This window comes from Muscardinus avellanarius (genome assembly GCF_963383645.1).
Source record: "Muscardinus avellanarius genome assembly, chromosome: 7".
NCBI lineage: Eukaryota > Metazoa > Chordata > Mammalia > Rodentia > Gliridae > Muscardinus > Muscardinus avellanarius.
Genome location: NC_137793.1, coordinates 104,344,809 through 104,364,135, shown reverse-complemented (window position 1 = coordinate 104,364,135; position 19,327 = coordinate 104,344,809). Strand labels below are relative to the sequence as shown.

Genomic DNA, 19,327 nt, shown 5'->3' with positions numbered 1-19,327 from the left:
CACAATAAGGGATTGTGGAAACACCGAGGAAACCCCCTTTCTACTCACCTCGAGGACCCATGAGTTCCATGAGGACCCAAGACTTGCCTGAACTTATGGGTGATGAGGGCGTGTCCCCAGTGTGGTGTGTTTTTTGTTTTCCAGATGTTGATGGCTGGAAGGCTGTCCAGAGAGATGGGTCACCTGTGAAGCTCCACTGGTCACAGCGCCATCGGGACGTGCACACCTCAGCCCGGCGACTGGACCCCGTCTACTTTGTGGCTCCTGGTATGTCAGAGCAACTTTTCCTATAGCAGCCAATGTACGGGTCTAGAAAGTCAGGATTGAAAAACTGGCTTAGAAAATGTAGGCTCCATGTTACTGATGTTCAGGGTGCCGGTGTCTCCAGGAGATAGCTGGGGCTTTAGCCCATTTTGATAAAGTCACTAAGACATGGCACTCAGGAGCAGAATGGAGCGTCCTGGAGGTCAGGTCCTGGGGTGGACATGCCTGCTTCAAACAGAAGTTTCTAGGTTTCTCATGGAGATAAGAAATCAAAAAGCACAGTCGAATCTGTGATTCTATTAAGAAAAGATGGAAGCAAAATCAAAGCATTTATTAAAGCTTTAAATGCTTGTAAATTACATATATATGTATTATATTATATTCATACGTGCTATATTTTATAGTACATTGCATGTATACTATGTTTTATGTTTTATATTATACTGCATATATTATATATGTATTATAGGTATATGTTGTCTTATACATGTATCATATGTATATGTAGAATGCATGTAAGTCAGTTATATGTGCTTAGATAGAAAAGCTGCGGCTAGCAGCCACATCATAATTCATTCTCAGTGAGTGAGTATTCCTGTGCACGTTGTCACATTATTCTTTTAACTTCTCTAAACTTCAGCTCTCTCTTATATGGGAACGGGAACTCCAGTTTTCAAGAATGATTGTCATCCAGTGTTTGTGAAAGCATTCTGTAAACCTCAAAACATCATATAATAAGTGGCATTATTGTTGATTTACCTGGGATCTTTACATATTAGTCTTTCCTAAGGCCATGCTATAGACCATCTAATAGATGGAACTGTCTTATAATGAGGCCCTTTAAGAACTTCAGTAACTGTCCGGCGTGGTGGCGCACGCTTGTAATCCCAGCATTCGGGAGGCTGAGACAGGAGGATCGCGGTTCCAGGACAGCCTCAGCTACTTAGTGAGGCCCCTGCAACTCAGTGAGACTCTGTTTCAAAATAAAAAATAGGGCTGGTGGCGTAGCTGGGAGGTAGAATGTCCCTGGGTTTCAATCCTAGTAACACACACACACACACACACACACACACACACACACACACACAGAATTTCAGTAACTAACTCGGTTCCGCAGCCAAGGTGGTGCAGCCACACCCAGGGCTGTGTACCGCTCTTCTGGTACAGTGGGCTGGGGCCAGAGGGTGGGCGGGTAACAAGACCCAAGAAACTGTCAGCACTCATGCATGCTTGCACATGCGTCTGCAATGCCAGCTTCACAACTGATCTTGTAAAAAATTCTCTTTCACAGCCAAATTTCTTGGGAATCAGCAGGTGAGCTATGGGCAGAACCTGTCTTTTGACTACCGAGTGGACCGGGGAGGCCGACACCCATCTGCCCACGACGTGATCCTGGAAGGTGCCGGGCTGCAGATCAGAGCTCCCTTGATGCCTCTTGGCAAGACGCTGCCTTGTGGAATCACCAAGACTTACACATTCAGGTAAAAAGAGACCGCACTGGGGTCAAATAGCGCAGACTGCGATCGAAGCCCGGGTCCATCAGTCATCCATCGTTCATTGGTCAACAAACTTCGCTGAGCATATTTTACTTTCCAGATACGGCGTCCTGCCAAGATATGAATGATTCCTTCCCTTTAAGCATCAGACAGGGTACTGGGAGAGAAAATAAGCAGATGATAGCAGAGCGGGCCATCAGGTGATGGGGACAGATGGGGACACAGGTGTTGTGAACACATGTGAGGGCACAGCCGACCTGTAGCAGAATGACCAGAAAAGCTTCCCAGCAGGTCAGGACTGCTCTTCAGCAGCTTCAAAGGAAAGAAGTGGGGAGAAGGCTAGTGGGGTGATGGCGTAGAGGAAATACCATGCTAAGGAAGTTTTGTTTTTAGAAATTCCCTGTAGTTGAGAGGATCGCGCAGGTTCGAAGCCAGCCGTGCTGGCGTAAGAGACCCTGCTTCAAAAATATAGGTCTAGGAGTGTAGCCCGGAGATAGAGGGGCTTCCAGGAACCCCCCAGTGCCACACACACACACACACACACACACACACACACACAAAGAAATTCCCTGTAGTTGATATGAGTGGAGCATGGAACGGGGCAGAGGAAGATGGTGGGAGTGAGGGCGGGGAGAGGTGGCGGCGAGGCTGCGTGGGGCGCCCTGTGTGTTCATGGACACTGCTCTTACCCTGTACTGTGAGGATTTTGAACGGTGTGTGTGTTCGGTTGGTATTCTTACTGCTGGGATCCAGAATACCTGATGACCACAGCTTAGAGGAAGAAAGATTTGTTTGCTCAGGGTTCTGCTTATTCCAGTGGCGCACACACGGTTCTCCTGCCTGGAAGGTCCACCTCTACCTTTGTTGTTTGGGGAACTTGCTCTTTGGGATTCAGCTTAGTTGTTCTTTGGATTTGCCCTCTCAGAATCCCAGGTCAAGCGGGATCCCTCTTGTGTGTGTTCCTGGTCTTCTTGTAATGCATTTGCAGTAGTGCTCACCTCATCTCTTCTAAACATTTTTCCACCAACACCCTGGCTGGACGCTGATCCCCTCGGCCTAGTTGTCTTTTCCCGCAGCCTTCTGGCCAAGCCGAGTGCACAATCGACTTTTGTTTAACCAGTGAATGAATGAAAAAAAAAGGGGGGGGTATAGGGCTGTTCTTGGGAACAATAGTTCAGTAAAAGAATGGAATTAAAAAGAACAGCACCAGGATGAATGACATGATACAGTCAGGCCGCTGATAGCCAAATTAAGTACTAGATGTGGACAAGGAAGGAGAATAGAAACTGGATTTTGCAAAAAGGTAGAACACTCCTGGATTCAATCTTTGGTAATGAAGAAGAAAAAAGACTTGGTTGCTAGTCTTGTGTCCTCTTTAAGAAGGATGGCCGAGGGGCTTAGCTGACACCACACTCTTGGTCACGATGTGTATCAAGTGGCGATGTGATATGAGTTGAACTTTTATTTTAAATTGTGCAGATTGAATGAACATCCGAGCAGTAACTGGAGCCCCCAGCTGAGTTATTTTGAGTATCGAAGGTTACTACGGAACCTCACGGCCCTTCGGATCCGAGCTACCTATGGAGAATACAGTAAGCTCCGAGAGAAGCCCAATTCGCTTCTTACATTTTAGGTTGCTTCACTAAGTTGAGCCAGGCGCGGTGGTGCACACCTGTGATCCCAGTACTTGGGAGGCAATGACAGGAGGATCGCAGGTTCCAGGCCAGCCTCAGCAGCCTAATGCGATCTTGTCTCAAAATACAAAATTTAGCCGGGCGTGGTGGCGCACACTTGTAATCCCTGCGCTTGGGAGGCGGAGACAGGAGGATCGTGCTGGTTCAGAGCCAACCTCGCTGGCTTAAGAGACCCTGTTTCCAAATTCAAAAAATATAAAATAGGTCTGGGCGTGTAGCCCGGAGGTAGAAGGGCTTCCAGAAACAAACAAACAAACAAAATTTATAAAAGGGCTGCGGGTATATCTCAGAGGTAGAATGCCCCTGGGTTTAATCCCTGGTAGCAAAAGAAGAATCTGAATATCAACTAAAGCTGATTATTTGAGGAAGATCATCAACAGTGAGCGTGTTTCCTCAGCCAGGAAACTGTGTCTACATCGCAGCCCTGTTTATTCTTTGAGTGGCTTCTGCTTTGGGGATTATACTTAAGGCTGCCGTGTCAGGACACCATTGTGTTCTGTTAACTCCCTTTTTTGAACTTAACATGTTGGGACTTCCTCATCCCAAAGGGACTTTTATTTGATTTTTAAATATAATTTGATTGGTGCATTATGGTCTCACATCATAACGTAAATCATGTTCCCAGTGACATCCATGACCCACGGGGCGCCCTGCCCCACTGCCTCTCCGTCTGTCCCTGCCCCGTGCAGGGTACTGAGCAGTGCTTTCTCACATCTTGACACATAGCTGATGGCAGCCGTTCCTCACTGGTCCTCTCTCTACCCCCGCCCCCTCCCCAGACCACCTCCCTGGCTCCACTGACGTTTCTCCTCCGTTATTAGGAGTTCCTCTGTATCCCAATTACCCCCTACTTTCCACATATTGGAGAACACATATGCCCCTTCCCTTTCTGTGCCTGGCTAATCTCACTCAGCACAATGTTCTCCGGGTCCTTCCATTTTCCTGCAAACGACATAATTTTGTTCTTTTGTTATTGCTGAGTAGAATTCCACTGTGTGTATTTCCCATAATTTTGTAATCCACTCAGCTGCCGATGGACATCTAGGCTGGTCCCATAATTTCGCTATTGTGAATTGCGCTGCTATGAACATGGATATGCATAGCTTGCTGCAGTTCTCTGATTTCAGTCCCCAAAGGGAATTAAAAAAAAAAAAAGATTCCCTCATGAAAAAAAAGGAAGTGTGGCTGCCTGCATCATTTCCATACCACACATTCAGCAGATAAGGTGGGGAGCAGAAAAGGCCTTTCCCAGCCATTTGCTGAACTGTGTGTGTGCACGCTAGAACCTGTGCTGTGCCGTTGAATCTTCACGGCAGACACAGGAGACGGACGCTGCTGTTCCCTTCTATAGCTGAGGAGTCGCCGTCCTGGAGAGGTTAGGCCGGGGGCTCAGTCCACACCCCACCTGAGAATGGAGCCAGAATCTAAACCCCGAGTTACCTGACTCGGAGCCCGCGTGCTGGGTCCCGAAGCAGGCTTCTGTGCCGCTCTGTGCGGCATGATGCATGAACACTGCCTGCTGGGGACCTAAATCAAACCCAGAGACGCGCGGTCTGGGATCCGCAGCTCTTCCCGCTCCCTCGTCTAACCTGACCCCTCTATTCCAGGTACAGGGTACATGGACAATGTGGTCCTGATTTCAGCCCGCCCCGTCTCTGGAGCCCCCGCCCCCTGGGTTGAACACTGCATGTGCCCCGTAGGGTACAAGGGACAGTTCTGCCAAGACTGTGCTTCCGGCTACAAACGAGATTCTGCAAGACTGGGGCCTTTTGGCACCTGCGTCCCCTGTAACTGCCGAGGGGGAGGGGCCTGCGATCCAGACACAGGTGAGCAAAATGGCACTTGGGCCGGGTGACAGGTGCAGCCAGGTGACCCGCGGGGGGAGCAGCCTGGTGACCATGGTTTCCTGCGGAAGGGATGGGGCTGAGGAAGAATTCCTATGCCCCAACTCATTTCGGAGATGGAAAGGGATTAGGGAGGGCAGGGCTGGAGTCTGGGAAGATGGACAAGGGCCTTGTTCTCCTCCTCAATCCCTTTCCATTATGAAAATGCCCCCGGGTTGTGCGAGGGGTGCCAGGTTACAGGAAATGGCTGTCACGGTTCAGTGCCAGATGGGCGGCTGGTGTCAAGTTGCAAGAATCTTGTGGGGAGATCAAAGGCGAAGTCAGGGTCTAAATGAAGGTGCCAGGAAATGGTGTCCGGCCAGGGAGGGGAGGTCCCGGGACAGTGATAGTTTAAGTTATGGATAGTAAAGGAAGTGTACTTAATATGGATGTAAAGGGGAGTTGATTAGCATGGAAAAGTGAGGCTGAAATTCAAGGTCTTGTCCATGCTTAGATCTGGTAAAGGGTAGGGGTGACTGCCCGTGCTCCAACAGGGGAAAAGTTCAGAAAAGAAGGCTTGGGCTTCTCCACGCCCATCCCACACAGCATACACACTCAAGGCTGTGCATGGAGACCCTGCTCATTTATTTCTCTGCCCCTCCATCCTTCTGCTTCCCAGGGGACTGCTACTCGGGGGATGAGAACCCCGACATCGAGTGTGCCGACTGCCCCATTGGCTTTTACAATGACCCGCAAGATCCCCGCAGCTGTAAGCCATGCCCCTGCCACAACGGCTTCAGCTGCTCCGTGATGCCCGAGACGGAGGAGGTGGTCTGCAACAACTGTCCCCCCGGGGTCACGGGTAAGGACACACACCTGCAGGCAGCCAGCGACTCCCTGTCATCACGCCCTGCCGTGAATCCATGCCCGTAGCTTCCATTCCAAGGAACTCCTAGGAAATCATAATGACTTCTAGTTAATTGGAACATACTCATTTTTAAGATAAGAATATTGTAGCCAGGCGTGGTGGCGCACGCTTGTAATCCCAGCATTCGGTAGGCTGAGACTGGAGGATCACGGTTCGCGGACAGGCTCAGCTACTTAGTGAGGCCCTTTGCAACTCAGTGAGACCCTGTTTCAAAATAAAGAATAAAAAAATAGGGCAGGGGGTGTAACTCGGAGGTTGAATGTCCCTGGGTTCCATTCCCAGACCCGCAAAAAAAAAAAAAAAAAAAAAAAAGATAAGAATATTGCGATGCCCGAGAGGCGACGCAGATTGAGCTAGGCGGAGTGAGCGCAGTCACAAAAGGAAACACCTGTTTGGGGAGGTTTGTGAGCAAGAGATAAAATTACAGACCAAATATATGGTTTAGGGTGCTTTTCATTTCTCTCTGTGTGTGTGTGTGTGTGTGGTACTGGGGGTGAAAGCCAGGGGCTTTTCTACCTCTGGGCTATACTTCCAGACCGATTTTATACTTTATTTGGAAACAGAGTCTCACTAAGTTGCTGAGAGCCTCACTAAGTAGCTGAGGCTGGCTTCGAGCCTGTGTGATCCTCCTGTCTCAGCCTCCTAAGCACTGGGATTACAAGCGTGCGCCATTAGACACCTCTTCAGCGGGGCATCCCTCTGCTGGTCCTGCATCTGAAAGCAGAATGCACATGTGGGCTGCAGCCTGGGGACCATCACTCCGATCTCCCCTTTCTGTGTCGCTGCGGCTTCCTCCGGCTGGTCACACCTTCAGTGATGCTGAGCAAGAGGGACGGCCTGTCCTGTGGCCCTGCTCTTGAGACCTGGGCAGGGCTGAACACTGCTTCCTTTGTTCCCTCCCAGGTGCCCGCTGTGAGCTCTGCGCCGACGGCTACTTCGGGGATCCCTTTGGGGAGCACGGCCCCGTGCGGCCCTGCCAGGCCTGTCAGTGCAATGGCAACGCGGACCCCGGCGCCCCCGGGAGCTGCGACCGGCTGACAGGCAGGTGTCTGAAGTGCATCCACAACACGGCCGGCGCCAACTGCGACCGGTGCCAAGAGGGTTACTTTGGGGACCCGTTGGCTCCCAACCCAGCAGACAAGTGTCGAGGTAGGACTATAACCCGTGCCCCCAGACAGACGTGTGTGTGTGTGTGTGTGTGTGTGTGTGTGTGTGTGCGCATGTGCGTGTGTCTGTGTGTCCACATATGAGCTTGCTAGTGTGGATGTGTGTAAGTAAAGGCAAATCGAGGGCAGTAAATATCATAATTGGTTCGTTTTTATTATTGGTACTGGGTCAGGGTTGTTCTACCTCTGAGCTAGACCCTCAGCCATATTTTCTTTTTATTTTGAAACGTGGTCTTGCTAGGTTGCAGAGTCCTAAGTTTCTGAGGCTGGCCTCAAAACCTGCGACCCTCCTGTCTCAGCCTCCCTAGTACTAGTCTTATAGGTGTGTGCCACTGGGCCCGGCACCTGTCAGAGGTCTTAAGACTGGTTTCCTTTGTACACAGGGCTCCGGACGACAGAGCTGGAGGCTCTCAAAGGGTTAAAGCTGGGTTGGAGAAGCCGGAAGGGTCAGGTTGGGTTTACATTCCTAAGGGGAAGAGGAGATAATGCAGAGGCTGGTCCTTCAATCCTAAGCAGGTGGGCAGGAAAGTGGCCGCCAGACTGGTTGGTTACAGGACAGAAATAAATGACTAGAGATTGAGCCTGAGCACACGTGAGCCGGGGGAGAGGGCTGTGAAGGGGTTGGAGAGACCCTCTCAGGAAGCCAGCACAACTGATGTATAGAAGGAGCTGTTGAAAGTTCTTCCGAGGAGACTCGGCTTCAAAGCAGCGGCTATCACGGAGCATTCCTGAGGCTGCTTCAGATCAAAGCGTGAACATACAGGCCGGGCCTCCCGCTCAGCTCGAACCTTTGCACACATTCTATGCCTGAGAGTCGAAGGCCGGAGGGGCGTCTGGGCCCCAGACCCAGAGTCACGAAGGTCCCAGGTGTCCTGATGCCAGAACACAGTAGTGAGCCTTCTGTACGGTCACACAAAGCCTCCATCTGGAAAGGCCACATCTGTACAAACTGGGGCTTCTCTCCAGGCTACGAATCCTTGGGGATTTTGGGGCCAGACCAGCGATGACCCCAGCCTAGAGACTAGCTGCGATGTGCTAAGAAGCCCCCATGACAGGAAGAGCCTGCCTGAGAGTGGGAGTCCAGATTTTTAACATACTTTTGTACTTTGCTTGCTTCCCTCATATGTGCAAGGAACATTTAACTCAAAGTTGCTGCAAAGATAAAATAAGATGGAGCTGGGTAGCCGGGTGTGGTGGTGCACGCTTGGAATTCCAGAATTCGGGAGGCTGAGACCCAAGGATCACAGTTCGTGGACAACCTCAGCGACTTAGTGAGGCCCTTTTTGCAACTCAGTGAGACCCTGTTTCAAACAAATAAAAAGCATAAAAATAGGGCTGGGGGTGTAGCTCGGAGGCATAATGCCCCTGGGTTCCATCCCCAGGACTGAAAGAAAAAAAAAATGGAGCCAGGTGCAGTGGTGCATGCCTGTAATCCCATTACTTGGGAGGCTAAGACAGCAAGGTTGCAGGTTCAAGGACAGCCTCAGCAATGTAGTGAGACCCTCAGCAACCTAGTAAGACTGTTTTCAAGCAAGCAAGCAAACACACAAACAGACAAAACAAACAGGTTTGGAGGTGTAGCTTGGCGGTAGAATGCCCCTGGATTCAATCTCCAGTAACACAATAAATAAAATGTATGAGAAAGTATATAAAATAAAGTGTATGCTAAAGCACACTGTCAGCTCTATAATTCCCACCTATACAGTATTATTAGTAGGGGTTTTATTGGCTCTGGATCACATATTTTTTTCATTCAGCTCTATGCCAAGCACCAACCATGTATCTAGTGTAGACCTAGATACTACGGTCATAAGGATGAATAAATCAGTGCTAGCGCCCAAGGAGCTCATACGCTACTAAAGAAGACATAAAAATGTATGCAAATGATGATACTACACCTGACCGGTGCCTTGCAGCGGTGGCTCGCTCCAGTGTGACCAAGGACGGGTCCATCCTTGACTCCTCACACCGAACGTGGCACACAGTCGGTGGACATTGAGCGAACGAGCCACGGTGCTGGTTTCTCACTGCATGTCCAACCTCAAAGGCAACAGAAGGACTAGAGCCCTCCTTGTGGCCGCCCGTTCGTTGGCTGTAGGGCCCTGGGAAATTTTCTCCCTCACTGAGCTCACATTTCTTATCTGTAAGAGAGAGGGCCACGTTAGCATCTGGCACATAATAGGCCCAGAGGAGATGCCGTTCACCTTACGAGCAAAGCCAGAGTGCGAGGGCCACGTGCAGCGGGCTCACAGCTCAGTGCGAGGCCGGCAGGGGTGCAGTGGTCTCCCCCGCCCCATCACGCGCACACACTGGCAGGTGATTCCTGGGGCCTCCCTGTGCTGTGAGTGTGGTTGGGGTAGCCAGGGGATGATCCTAACGCAAAGTGAATGACTAGGGCGGTAGCAGACCGCGCACTGGAGAGCCGTCTCCTTCCTTCTTTCCTTTGTTGCTTTTTCAGATCTTCCTTTTTGCTTTGCTGTACCTCCTCCACCCTCTGGGCTGAGTTTAGCAAGCTCCATTTGCCTGTCTCTTGTCTCTAGCTTGCAACTGCAATCCCTTGGGCTCGGAGCCCGTACAGTGTCGAAGCGACGGCAGCTGTGTTTGCAAGCCGGGATTTGGTGGCCTCAACTGTGAGCGCCGAGTATCCCCCGGCTGTCCGGCTTGCTACAGTCAAGTGAAGAGTCAGGTAAGTCTGTGTCTCCTCACCTCCCGCCTGCACACAATCAAATCCTATGTGTCCCTGGGGAGGTTCCATCACAGATCTAGGACCCTCCCCCCATCTCCTGGGGATGGGAGGATACTCTCTCTTTCTTCAAAAATTGTTGCACTAAGCCTCTAATCCCAGTACTAGGGAGGCTGAAACAGGAAGATCTCAGATTTGAGGCCAGTCTCAGCAACTTAGTGACACCATCAGCAACTTAGCAAGACCCTATTCCAAAACAAAAAATAAAATAGGGCTGAGGGTGTGGCTCAGAGGTAGAATGGCCCTGGGTGCAATCTCTAGTATAAATTATTAGTTTTTAAATGTACTGAGTGCATTGGTACATATTTGTAAGCCCAGGTACTTGAAAGGCTCAGGAAAGAGGATCATAAGTTTGAAGCCAGTCTGGGCAATTTAGCAAGACCCAGTTTCAAAAAAGCGTGGGGATTTAGCTTAGTGGTAGAGCAGTACTGGGTTCAGTTCCCAGTATTGAAGGTAGATGGATAGATGGATAGATAGATAGATAGATAGATAGGTGCTGCGCTAAAAAGATTTTGTATAATAACAGGAACAATACTGCCGGTTTATCTTGTATGGATACCATTTTAAACCTCCACCTTGCAGATCCCATCTCATTTGGTATTCATGATAACTCAGTCTAGTTGGAATAAAAACTATTCCAGCCTTCATTTTCACTGATCAGACAGTCTCTAAATAGCTTGTGATTTGTCAGTGGCATGGCCGGGGGAACCCGGAACGTGTCACCCTAGCCATGGACTGAGTCCGGTGCTCTTACCATTATAAGATGTCCATTTTCCAGCCAGGTTCCCCCCTCCACACACTGCAAGAGATGTCCTTGTTCAGAGCATAAACATATCATAGATACTCAGACTACTGGAGGGGTCACGGCTTTCCAAACAGGAAGAGCCTCCAGAAATTTCTTATTCAAGTTTCAGAGAAGAATGAACTTGATGTGGTTGTTATTTTTCTGGAGTGGAGGAGAAGAAAGCCCACACAGAACACAATGTATTCATCTTTTTTTTTTTTTAATTCATCTAGGTAACAAGCTGTTTATAGCACTTTCTTGGTGTCAGATTCTATTCTAAGCACTTTACAAATATTAGTTCATTTAGCGCAAGTCCTAACTCTGTGAGATAGTATTGTTAGGTTCCTGGTCGCCCAAGGCCACGCAGTAGGGTAGTGGGGCCGGGATTCCTACCTAAGGAGCCTAGGCTCTAGAGTCTACACTTCCCATCACCACGACCCATGGCCTTCCTGGGCTTTGGGCTGGTAACCACTGGCTACCTGGTGCTGCTGGGCCCTGGTCTCCATCCTCCCTTCTGACCCTTTTCTGTGTGGTTTCAGATGGGCCAGTTTATGCAGCAGCTTCAGGCCCTGGAGGCTCTGGTTTCGAAGGCTCAAGGCAACGGTGGTGCAGTCCCCAACGCGGAGCTGGAAGGCAGGATGCAGCAGGCCGAGCAGGCTCTCCAAGACATTCTGAGAGAAGCCCAGATCTCAGAAGGTGAGAGAGGCCGACCTCCCTTCAGACCGGAGAGACCCCCATCCTAGAAAGAACGGCTCCGCCAGGTCTGAGAGCCTCTCAGGGACTTCAGCTGGGCAGGGCCTTCAGCCAGCCCTTGCCCAGGTGGAAGGACATCTGTGACGGCCCAGGGACCTAAAGAGCAACTGCTTGCGTTTAAGGGTTGGATTTTTATCCTTGGCCATAAGCCAGTCTACCCTCCGTTGTGCCCACCTGGAGAGTGCTCATCTTCCCGTCTCTTCTGTGCACTTAGGTGTGAGCAGAGCCCTCAGGCTCCAGGTGGCCAAGGTGAGGAGCCAAGAAAGCAGCTACCGGAATCGCCTGGATGACCTCAAGGGCGCCGCAGAAAGGATTCGGGCCCTGGGCAGTCAGTATGAGAGCCAGGTTCAGGACACCCGCCGGCTCATCGCTCAGCTGCGCCTGAGCCTGGCGGAGAGCGAAGCTTCCCTGCGAGGTGCGGTAGGTTTGGCTGGGTCAGCGAACGGAGACTCACTGCGCATGCGGAGGCCGCGTCTATCGGGTTGTCTTGCGCCTCCTGCTGTTTCCCACTGTACTGTATTACAGCCTTCTTTCTCCTTTATTGGTCTCTAACCACAGCTTCATCTTGGCCCTGCCTCTGGTCTCTTCTTTCTGCGGGTTTAATTTTGTTTGTTTTTGCATCTTCAGCCCAGGACATGGCATGTGGCTGTTATAATTGTCTACAGCATGGATGGATGATGGATGGATGATGGTTGGATGGATGGGTGGATGGAAAAAGGAGGGAGGGGAAGGGAAGAATAAAGGCAGGCAGGCAGGCAGGAGGAAGCTGCCCAATAAAGACAGAGTTCTTGTTGGGCATGGTGACACACACCTGTAATTCCAGTACTTGGGAAGCTGAGACAGGAGGATCGCAGGTTTGAGAACAGCCTCAAAAATTTAGGCCCTATGTAACTTAGTGAGGCCCTGTTTCCTTATTAAAAAAAAAAAAAAAAAAAAAAAAAAAGGGCCCGGCTTGGTGGTGCACACTTGGAATCCCAGTATTTGGGAGGCTGAGACAGGAGGATCGCGCAGGTTCGAAGCCAGCCTCAGCTACTTAGTGAGGCTCTCAGCAACTCAGTGAGACCCTGTTTCAAAAACAATGCCCCTGTTTCAGCGGGCATTGTGGAGCTGTACCGGCTCCATCATGCCTTACAGCACCAGGCTCCAGAGAGGAAAGGTAAACAAGGAGCTGAAGTGAGCAGCTGCGGATCATTCAGGTGTAATTCAGCAGTTCTTTCAGCGCAAAGAAAGTCTAACACTCCCAGTGGCCAAGCTCATCATGCCTTCCAGGGACTCAGAACAGAGCTCAAAACCAGAAAAGAAATATGCCAGCCTCACGTCCGAGGGCGTGGCAGCAGCACCATATTGCCAAAAGCGGTGGTGAGTTCACCATGCCCCTGACAGCTCCAGATCAGCGCACACAATAACTGTAAGTGAAATTGCGGCTCCTACAGGAGAAATCCCAGCACTGCACCTCCAGGGACTTGTGCAGCTTTGATAATCTCCCTGGGTCTGAGATTTTGCAGTCCAACCCAGTGAAGGAGTAGTGGTGGCAAAGATACCACATCATAGTCGCAGCTTCCCATGAGAAAACGCCCAGCTTGGCACCCCATGGTCTCGCACAGCCTCGATTAACTCCCTGGGTCTGAGACTTTTACAATACAACCCAGTAAAGGAGTAGTGGTGGCTGAGATTACCACAAACTTGAGATCCAGAGCACCCTAAGTGAAATAGTGGTGACCCGGGGAAGAACCCAGAGAAGGTACAAACTTCTGAAATCATGGTAAAGAGGAACAACAAATAGAGCAATGAATGCCCACAACCCCATAATATCAGAACCTGATAACACAGAAATTCAGACATCTCCAGAAGATCAAATCAGGAATATAACTGTAGAAATAATACAGGACTTTTGAAAAGAATTTAGAGAGAGTCTAAAAGAAATAAAGGATGCAATCATTGAAGTAAAGGCATCAATTCAAAGTATAAACAACTGATTAGACCACACGGAGAATAGAATCTCCTAGAAGATGATCACTCCAAAAACGATGCATAATCTACAACTTAGAAAAAAATTATATAGCAGGGATCTGACATTGAAGAAATATTGTCCCATTTTAAGAGAGCTAACCTAAGAATAATTGGAATAGAGGAGGGAAAAGAAGGTGAAACCAAAGGGATCAACAATCTCTTCAAGGAAATAATAGCAGAAAAATTTCCAAACATAGAGCAAGAGTTTGATACACAGGTCCAGAAAACTTATAGAACTCCCTTTGGACAGGATCAGAGAAGAGGTTCCCCACACCACATAATTGTCAAAATGACCAATGTAGAAGCCAAGCAGAGAATCTTAAAGGCAACAAAAACAAAAGGCCAAGTGACATTCAGAGGCAAACCAATTAGAATCACTCCAGACTTCCCAAACTAAGTCATGAAAGCCAGAAGGGCTTGGAATAACACATTCCAAACTCTGAAAGAAAACAACTTCCAGCCAAAAATTTCCTACCCAGCAAAACTATCTATCAAATTAGATGGGGAAATAAGAAGCTTCCATGAAAAACAGCAACTGAAGGAATTTATGTCTTCAAAACCAACGCTAGAGCCGGGCGTGGTGGTGCATGCTTGTAATCCCCGCGCTTGGGAGGCGGAGACAGGAGGATCGCGCAAGTTTGAAGCCAGCCGTGCTGGCTTAAGAGACCCTGTTTCCAAAAATAAAATATAAAATATAGGTCTGGGAGTGTAGCCCGGAGGTAGAAGGGCTTCCAGGAACCCCAGTACCACCAAAAAAAAAAAAAAAAAAAAACCAACGCTAGAGAAAATACTCAAAGAGATTAATTACAAAGAAGAAATAGGTAATATACACCAGAACCAGAGAAACAAGATTTTCCATCCAGCAGACAACTAGGCAAAGAAGAATAAACAGTATTTCAAACAGAAACAAAATCTTAACATGTTAGGAATTAAAAGTTATCTCTCAATAATCATACTGAATGTAAATGGCCTCAACTCCCCAATAAAAAGACATAAAGTGGCCAAATGGATTAAAAACCAGAATCCATCCATCTGCTGCTTACAAGAAACACACCTTACAAGTAAAGATAATAACAAACTCAAGGTAAAGGGCTGGAGCAAGGTAATTCATGTTAAGTAGCCATCCTAACAAATGTGAAGTAGTATTTCACTATAGTTTTTATTTGTATTTCCTTAATGATTAGTTATATTATGATAATGATGAGTGATATTCATGTGTTTATTGGTCATATAAACATCTTTGGAGATTCATTATCTATTTTAGTCTTTTACCTATTTCTAAATTGTATTGTTTGCTTTTCTTGTTGCTATTTTTTATTTTTATTTTTTTGTGTGTGGTACTGGGGTTCCTGGAAGCCCGTCTACATCTGGGCTACACTCTCAGACCTATTTTATATTTTTATTTGGAAACAGAGAACCTGTGCTATCCTCCTGTCTCTGCCTCCCAAGCGCGGGGATTACAAGCATGCACCACTACGCCTGGCTTGTTGCTAATTTTTAGGATTTCTATTTGTAATATTAATATACCTTCAGATATAGCATTTGGAAATATTTTATCCCATTCTATCAGTAACTTTTAATTTTGCTTACATTGTCTTTGGATGTACAATATTGTTCTATTTTTTATGAGAAAAAAATAAAAAACAAAAAATAGAGCTGGGGGTGTAGCTCAGAGGATTCAATCCCCAGTACCAACACAGCAAAGCACATAGTTCTGCAAATGAAAAAATATTGCCAGTGCGATTTTCCTAACAGTGCAGTGTGGTAGGAGAGAGAGATTGGATTGAGCTTTTTTCTGTTTCTGAATAAAGGATCCCATGGTGATAATAATGTAAATGGATGGGAGGAGATGAATAAAGGAAATTAGAAGATAATCAGATAATATGATGAAATCACATTAAAAGCAACGTGTACTGACTTTCTCTCTTTTTATGAAAATGTTTATTGTATGATATACAAAAAAAACCCAAACCCTCTTGTGAAGTCCGGCATGGGGATGCACACCTGTAATCCCAGTACTTGGGAGGCTGAGAAAGGAGGATCGCAGGTTCACGGCCAGCCTCAGCTACTTAGCAAGGCTCTTAGTGACTGACTCAGTGAGACCCTATTTCAGTAGAATAAATAAAAGAGCAAGGGGTGCAGCTCAGAGGTAGAGGACCCCTGGGTTCAATTCCCAGTACCAAAAAACATGTATATATATGAAATATATCACATACATAGCATAGATATATATATAAGATATATATGAGGGAGACATAAATATATAACTCTTATGATGCTATGACTACTAAATAACTACTGTTAAAACTTAGTATTTCCTACTGGACTTTATGTACATATAAAAATACATATGTGCATATATATTTTTATTTTTTGTGGGTCTGGGGATGGAATCCAGGGGCGTTTGACCTCTGAGTTATACCCTCTGCCCTATTTTTTATTCTTTATTTTGAAACAGGGTCTCACTAAGTTACAGAGGGCCTCATTAAGCAGCTGAGGCTGACCTCTAACTGTGATCCTCCTGTCTCAGCCTCCCAAATGCTGGGATTACAACCGTGTGCCACCAGGCCCGGCTGCAGATGTTTTTTTGTTTTGTTTTGTTTTGTTTTGTTGTGGAGGTACTGGGGTTCCTGGAAACCCTTATACCTCCGGGCTACACTCCCAGACACCTATTTTTTATATTTTTATTTGGAAACAGGGTCTCTTAAGCCAGCGAGGCTGGTTTCGAACCTGCGCGATCCTCCTGTCTCCGCCTCCCAAGCGCGGGGATTACAAGCGTGCGCCACCACGCCCGGCTTGCTTATGGTTTTTAAATGCATCTATATTTTACATACTTTGGCGAGCTTGGGTGTCTGCTTTGCTGTTGTCCACGCAGATGTTTTAGAAACAGATGCTCTTGGTGTCGGGGGCTGCGGGTGTGGGGGGATTGGAATCTCTGTGTGGATGATGGCGAAGTTTCTCACACTAGAGCTGCACCTGCTTAGGCTCCAGAGCCAAGTGCTGAGCCTGAACCAATTCTCCTTTTCCCACAGAACATTCCTTCCTCGGAGCACTTCGCGGGGTCAGATGGCTTTAAAAGCCTGGCTCAGGAGGCCGGGAGACTGGCAGACAGGTGAGCGGCACCTCGCAGGCGGGCCCTGGAGGTCAAGCTCGAACAAGACCTGCAGTGGATTAAGGACCCAAGCACTTCCTGGGAGGTGGGGGGGGGCTTTGCAGCCAGCCCCTCCCTCGGAGCCGGTTTTTTTTTTTTTTTTTTAATCACTTGGCTTTTTGCATGTGTGGGTGGACGCTGGGAAGGGTCTCTGGCAGGAGTTGGGGGTGGAGGTGTTTCCCACATTTCTGGATGACTCACAGCAAGGCCTTGGTGGGCGGATGTCAGCTGTGATTCCTCAGTCCACATGAAATGAATCAGCCTTTGGAAAGGACTCCCGGGCTCCCACCCTAAGCCTGGGAACCGCTTGTAAAGATTGTTTGCCGGCCGGTGGGGGCTGAACACCGCGTGCAGAGGGGCACTTCCTCCTGGAACCTGCTCTGCAGGACCCCAGATAAGAGGCGGCCCCTGTGGGCACTCTAAACCCCAGCATGTTTTAAGAGGGTTGCTTGCAGCCTGTGCTCTGCGGGGAGACTGGCTCTGCTAATCCCACCTGGAATTCAGTCAGAGAGTGGAAAGGGGCTGGTTTAGGGTTTTGCACATGAGCTGCCTCCTGAGCCCCTGGTGTTTTTTTTTACTTATTTATTTGAATATCACTTCCTGGAATGAAGAGAACAGAAACTTCTAGCGGGCTTTTACGGACAGGCTTTTTCGTTTGGAATTGCGGCAAGAGAGTAGGGAGTTGAATGAAGTAAGGCCTGGAGGTTCTTCTGCAGAGAGCGCGGCTTACTGAGGCCGCCCCCACTTCCCCTGGGTGCACCATGAGCGGAAAAGACCACCACAGGTTATGACCCTCCGGGAGGCCTGTTCTCCAAAACACATGCTTCTTCCAGGCGTGGTGGCGCACGCTTGTCATCCCAGCATTTAGGAGGCTGAGAAAGGAGGATCGCGGTTCGCGGACAGCCTCAGCTACTTAGTGAGGCCCTTTGCAGCTCAGTGAGACCCTGTTTCAAAATAAAGGATAAAAATAGGGCTGGGGGTGTAGCTTGGAGGTAGAATGCCCCTGGGTTCCATCTCCAGTACCGCAAAAACAACAACGTAAAAACAAAAAAACGCATGCTTCTTGATAGGTCTTCTAATTCCATAGAATCTGGCCCAGTCCTGTTCAATTTTTTCTAAGCCCAACCACTTCCCTTACTGTTCACTCTTTATTTTCATGAAGGACCAAAAAAGTCCTTTGCTAGGAAAACTCTAACTCTTTATTTTTACTTTGTTCAGCCACATTGAGTCGGCCAGTACCGTGGAGCAGCTGGCCAGGGAGGCCGAGGAGTATTCTAAGCAGGCGCTGTCGCTGGTCCGCAAGGCTCTGAGTGGAGGAGGCCCAAGCAGCCTCCCCGACAGCACGGTGGTCCAAGGACTGGTGGGAAAGTAGGTTTCAATGGGTCCTTGTTTGGGCCATAAAACCTGGGTCTGTGCCAAGGGTGGTGAGGCACGCTGTAATCCCAGCTACTCTGGAGGCTGAGGCGGGAGGATTGCAAGTTTGAGGCCAGCCTTGGCAACTTAGCCAGACCTTGTTTCAAAATTTAAAAAAAAGCCGGGCGTGGTGGTGCACGCTTGTAATCCCCGCACTTGGGAGGCAGAGACAGGAGGATCGCGCAGGTTTGAAGCCAGCCGCGCGCGCTGGCTTAGGAGACCCTGTTTCCAAATAAAAATGTAAAAGTAGGTCTGGGAGTGGAGCCCGGAGGTAGAAGGGCTTCCAGGAACCCCAGTACCACCAAAAAAGAAAAAAAAAAAAGAAGGCATAGCTCAGTGGTAGAGCTCCCTGGGTTCAATCACCCAATACTCCAAAACAAACAACAGCAACAATTAAGAAAAACTGGGTCCTCCAAAAGAATAATGCAGACCATATTTGAGAGGCACCATGATTCTTTTAAAATGTATATTAATAGCCGGGCGTGGTGGTGCATGCTTGTAATCCCCGCGCTTGGGAGGCAGAGACAGGAGGATCGCGCAGGTTCGAAGCCAGTTGCGCGCGCTGGCTTAGGAGACCCTGTTTCCAAATAAAAATGTAAAAATAGGTCTGGGAGTGGAGCCCGGAGGTAGAAGGGCTTCCAGGAACCCCAGTACCACCAAAAAAATAAATAAAAATAAATAAATAAATAAATAAATAAATAAATAAAATGTATATTAATAATAGAAGAGATGAGAGAATAAACATGTTACTTTGGGAAAAGCTAATGTCTTTAAAACTGGAAGAAGAAAAGGTTGATTAAGTAAAATTTGTGTTCTGATTGAGAGGTTGCAGAACTTGGAAAGATGGTTACCCTCTGTAGTGTATGGAAGATATAAGAATCACATAGTTATATTACCAGAAATTGGGAAATCTGACTTGAATTTTTCTGATCAACCTGGATCAACTCCAAGGCACATGTTTAGACTGTGAAGCGGGTGACATATCTGACATAAACCTTGTTTGATTTTTCTGCTTATTCCAACTATACACTTTTAAGCAACAGGAGAAAGTTTCGCTTTTATAAAAAGAATAAATTCTAGTTGGGCGTGGTGGTGCAGGCTT

The 19,327-nt window shown here is 48.2% G+C and overlaps 1 protein-coding gene across 1 annotated transcript in view; it reads left to right on the top strand.

Moving 5' to 3' along the window:
- LAMC2 (laminin subunit gamma 2) overlaps nt 1–19,327 on the top strand; it is a gene marked incomplete at both ends in the record, with an annotated part of 74,835 nt that overhangs the window by 45,133 nt on the left and 10,375 nt on the right. The window contains 11 exons of the mRNA XM_080699003.1: nt 145–267; nt 1,556–1,745; nt 3,240–3,352; nt 5,062–5,280; nt 5,957–6,139; nt 7,109–7,354; nt 9,912–10,057; nt 11,438–11,594; nt 11,866–12,071; nt 16,694–16,773; nt 18,031–18,180. Coding sequence (XP_080555129.1) covers nt 145–267; nt 1,556–1,745; nt 3,240–3,352; nt 5,062–5,280; nt 5,957–6,139; nt 7,109–7,354; nt 9,912–10,057; nt 11,438–11,594; nt 11,866–12,071; nt 16,694–16,773; nt 18,031–18,180 — 1,813 coding nt within the window. The remainder of the gene's footprint in view (nt 1–144; nt 268–1,555; nt 1,746–3,239; nt 3,353–5,061; nt 5,281–5,956; nt 6,140–7,108; nt 7,355–9,911; nt 10,058–11,437; nt 11,595–11,865; nt 12,072–16,693; nt 16,774–18,030; nt 18,181–19,327) is intronic.